The sequence below is a fragment of the Odontesthes bonariensis genome, chromosome 20, assembly GCF_027942865.1.
Source record: "Odontesthes bonariensis isolate fOdoBon6 chromosome 20, fOdoBon6.hap1, whole genome shotgun sequence".
Lineage (NCBI taxonomy): Eukaryota > Metazoa > Chordata > Actinopteri > Atheriniformes > Atherinopsidae > Odontesthes > Odontesthes bonariensis.
In genome coordinates this window covers 13,331,723-13,336,215 of record NC_134525.1, presented here as the reverse complement: position 1 = coordinate 13,336,215, position 4,493 = coordinate 13,331,723, and the positions used below count along the sequence as shown (strand labels likewise).

The window sequence follows — 4,493 nt, the reverse complement described above, 5'->3', positions numbered from 1 at the left end:
TACTGTTTGTTCAAAGTTTATTTTGTTTTCTCTCATCTAATCAGGCGGGTTGGGGTTAAATCGTTTTTTTCTTTTTCTTTTTCAATATTTTATTTAAAGTTTATTTAAAACTATTCATTTTTTACATTGTATGAACAGTAATTAAACATTAAAGACACATATTTGGAGTCTTTGTCAGTTTAATGAGGAAGCCCTCATGCAGTCTGTAAACAGTGGTGATGGTGGAGCCGGAGTAAAGAGTGATGCTGATGTCTGTATTGAGGAGATGTAAAGTGAAGCGGACTACTGGCACATGGCTACTTGTTGTGATCAAAGTGGAAGGTGAAAAGAGATGTAATCAGTTACGTCTCCTCCACTTTTGGTTCCCTATTATGCCAGCGTTCTCTTGTGTTAATGTAGGAAAACTTTTCACAACTAGGCTGCACTGTTGGTCACATAAAAGCTGCTGATGTTCCAGGCATCACTTGAGCAAACGATCTCATGACAAATGTTTGACTCAAAGGCAACACGAGACGATCTGATGCAGATAATGAGATGAGATGAAAACGGTTTGAATCATGACGTTCTTGTGTTACAGCTACATTTTCTGTGACTAGTCAGTCATTTAATTTGTCTCGTTAAAGCCAGCTGAGGTGTGATACTTTCCACACAAAGAATAAATTGTAATGTCCTGTAATTTCTTTCAGACTTTTATCCTTAACAGCCCTGCATCAGGGGCCCCCTCAAACACTGGAGCAGGAACAGACAGAGAAGGAGCATCCCTCTCCAGAGCTCCCCAGCAATATGTGTTGTTGATAAACAGTGAAACACTGAGAACATGATTATAGTTCTGAATGCCTTTAATACATAAGCATACACACAAGTTATTAAAAGCTACATGACAAGGATACATGTTTTAAAACCATTTAGTATAGAATTAAACTATACTGCATATTAGTTCTAGTCTATAACATCAGAAACACATTCTGCAACTTTTCTGTTCAGAGCAGTGAGATGACTGTTTGCACATGTTTGATATGTTAACAATTTAAACAAAACAGCTGTGTAGGTCAACAGAAACTTATGAGAAATCTGATATAGAAACTCAAATTTCACAATCTAAAACGACACATCTGCAGGTAGAAATGAATAATAATTTTAAGAAATGGAAATCCTTCCATCAACGATGGCCACAACGTCTTCCTCGTCTCCTTGTGGCTCATGAAGCTTGAATCTCGATCACTCTGTTGACATTGTCCGCTTCTTCAGCATCCTGTGGAAGTGAAACAACAGGGAGAGGTGTTTGGTTCTCTGAAATTCATTTACGGCAGCTCAAACCGTTGAAGAGGAACAAATGGGACTTCTTGTTTTAACAAAATGGCTGCAGCACATTACAGTAAGTCACTTCTGTTTTTTTTAAAAAACCTGCATGTAGCTGCATTCAAACACCAGCAGTGACTTTGCGGCTTTGCTGGTTTTCTAGATGCCGTATCAGATAAATAAACTGATCTTTATTCTTGTCGGCTGTAAATGCGACGAACAATCGTTGAAACTATGAGAGCCTCTAATAAGGTTTAACTTACATCCATTCACTTAAACTGAACTCAAGATGTCAATCCTGCAATGACTGATGGGAAAAAAAACATCTTCTTATCCTTGAATGTCAGTAATATTTTTGTACACATTCCATTAGAAACTCATGATGTAACACCTATAGCAGCAGCATCTTCAGCTTGTCTTTGAGGCAGCTGTAACACTTGTGCAAAAGCAGACTAACTATTCAAGCAAATACAGCTGCATTACTCTACCGTCCTTTTTTTCCATTGATAAAGACACTGGAGTCTAACCATCACTGTCTGTTATATACAACGACATGATCAACATGCTGTGGAAAACTGCACTTGATCCCAGTAAAGCTTTGTTTTAGGTGGATTTTGCTTTGCTTCTCAGACAGTTTGACAGTTTTAACAACAACAGTGAGCTCAGCCAGCTTACCTTCTCTTGTTTGTTGGAGAATCTTGATCTAAACAAGCTGAAAGAAAAAGAGGTGAGACAGAAGTTAAATACTGTTAAACATTTGAAATTTAAAAAAAAAAAGCTTCAAAGTATCAGCTCAACGAAAAGTGTGTCTCACCACTCAAACACGATGGCTGTGCTGTAGAGGGTTACAATTCCCAGGATCTTCACTGCAGTGTAAACTTCAAACTTTGGAATATCTGTAAAGACACAGCACGGTCACCTTCTCCTCAGGGGAAAGTGCTTCGTCGCAGGACAAACATTGATTCTTACATCTTTTAAACATATGGGGTCTGACTAATTTTGCTGGAGAGAAAAAGGAAAAAAACGGAAACTTCCACGTTCCCATTAATTCTTTGATCTTAAGGAAACATGCATTTTATTAAAAAAAACAGCTGAACCATGATGTGCTGACAGGATCACTTACATGAAACACTGAGAGTCACTTCTGTCTCTGCTGTCTTGACATCTTTTCCTGCATTCACAGGATATCTGACAGAGCAGCTGATGGTGTATCCATCATGTGTGTCTGACAGAGGGATGGTCTCCTGGATTTTAGCTGTAAAGGTTCCCTCTGTGTTTTCCTCTATTTGTCTGTGAGAGTGTTGTTGGAGATTCCAGGTGAGTTCAGGAGGGGAGTGAGGACAGGGAGTGAGAGCTGAGCAGGTGATGGTGACAGACTCCTTCTCCTTCAGTTCACCTGAGATTTTAATTCTGGGGCTCCAAGCAGAATCTGTGTTTTAGCATCAAACACAAATGATAACATAAAAAAAAAGGAATAGAAAACCATAAAAGTTTTATTTGACTCTACACAGAGGGAGATCAGTGTGGCGTTATCAAGCCAAGTCCAAAAGTTGATCAATTAAATCTAAGTAATAGTTCTCCTGTTACAACTCTTAATGTTGCATCTGTACTTTGGAGGCTGAAATATGGTCACAAATGTTATGGCTGACAATAATTACATCAACTCGACCTGATATGACTGATGATGATTTATTTCCATGTCCTCTTGTTTTAAGGTTCATGATGGTTGTTGTCTTAACAGTTCCTTTGAAAATGAACATATTGTATGTATACATATGTATATGTATGCTGTATGTCTATTGTGTGTCATTTATATACAAACTACTAACTGACACGTTTGGCAGCTCAGAAAATCATTGGCTGCCCTCTCCCCTCCCTGACGGACATCTACACTTCCCGTTGCCTCAGCAGAGGAGAAAACATTGTCAAGGACAGCTCCCACCCTGGCTTTGAACTGTTTGACCTGTTGGCGCTACAGGTGCATCAAAGCAAGGACCAATAGACTCAAGAACAGTTTTTTCCCAAATGCCATAAACACTCTGAACTCAAACAGGCACTGACTCTGACTCTACATAGTGACACCCCCCTACAATCTCATTGTACTTGTATAGTGACAATAAAAGGCATTCTATTCTATTGATTTCATTCATTTGTTTATGAAGATAAATGTACAACTAATTTCAAATTGTGTTTCTACTAATAACATTATAGAGTAATAAAGAGAAAACTTTCTCACCTTTAACTCTTATGTTAAGAGGATCATCACAAGCTGTTACTCTAAACGGTCCGTTCTCAATCCTGAAGAAGTATCTGTCTATATGACTTGTATTTAAATCAGAAAACAGAGTGGTGCAGTTTTTCTGACTCAGGTTTCCAGTGATCTTCATTTGATAGATGTTATCCGATTTACTGCTGTTGAAAACTACATTGTTTGGATTCTTGGCAAACCTATGGTCATTCTTAATCCACACTCCATAGATAGTTCCTCTGTTGTTAAATGTTGTTTGATCTGTAGTAAAGCTACATGGGATTTGCAAACAAGATCCACTCAGTGCTTCCATCTCCTTTGGTGCAGTAATAGAGAGGCCTGCTGGTACCCAACCACATGCAGCCAAAACACCTGTAAAACCAGACTAATGATGAACATAATGTGGAGCAAAATCTGCCTGAAGAGAAAGTTCATGATACACAAACTACAGTTCAGCTGCAGCATGTTACACGTGGAGCCTTTAAACAATATCAGTATCAAATATTTCAGACTAGAAATGATTCATGTAATGTTTCCAAATGAAAGTGAGAGAACAAAGAGCTCACCTGGAAGAAAGAAGACGCTCAGGAACATGTTGACTGTCACCGCGTTCACAGACAGGGCTGCCATGAAACTCCTACATTCCTCCTTCATCTCTGAGACTGAAAACAAGCTGAAATAAACGGCCGTATGTCCGTGTTTTCATCAAAGCAGATATGAACAAAAACTTCTTTTCATCAACTTTAAACATTTAAACCAGAAACTTAAAATTTACAAAACCGAATTGTCTGTGTTCTGAAGTATTTTTCAGCAGAATTCATGAAAACGAGAAAAATGGTCAAATCTCAGGCTGGAAATGTTCAAATATAAAAATTACTCACATTATTGTTACCGTGATCCGCAGCAGATCAAATAACCAACTTCTCTGTTCAACAGCAAATGTCAA

General features: G+C 38.3%; 1 protein-coding gene across 1 annotated transcript; it reads right to left on the bottom strand.

Annotated features, from left to right (window-relative positions):
* Positions 1-941: 941 nt before the first annotated feature.
* Positions 942-3,880, bottom strand: LOC142370242 (sialic acid-binding Ig-like lectin 13). The gene is made up of 5 exons (XM_075452722.1): positions 3,536-3,880; positions 2,423-2,728; positions 2,114-2,195; positions 1,975-2,011; positions 942-1,252 (listed from the first exon to the last, which is right to left on the bottom strand). The coding sequence occupies exons 1-5, from the start codon at positions 3,858-3,860 to the stop codon at positions 1,199-1,201; spliced, it is 804 nt and encodes a 267-aa protein (XP_075308837.1). The 5' UTR covers positions 3,861-3,880; the 3' UTR covers positions 942-1,198.
* Positions 3,881-4,493: the final 613 nt, after the last annotated feature.

What these genes read in the sequence shown, in the direction of transcription:
- LOC142370242 (XM_075452722.1), bottom strand. Translation starts at nt 3,860, where the DNA reads ATGGAAGCACTGAGTGGATCTTGTTTGCAAATCCCATGTAGCTTTACT. An exon ending in TCTTAACATAAGAGTTAAAG is followed by an intron (nt 2,729 to 3,535) that starts GTGAGAAAGTTT and finishes GCTAAAACACAG; the next exon opens with ATTCTGCTTGGAGCCCCAGA. An exon ending in ACAGCCATCGTGTTTGAGTG is followed by an intron (nt 2,012 to 2,113) that starts GTGAGACACACT and finishes TTTTTCTTTCAG; the next exon opens with CTTGTTTAGATCAAGATTCT.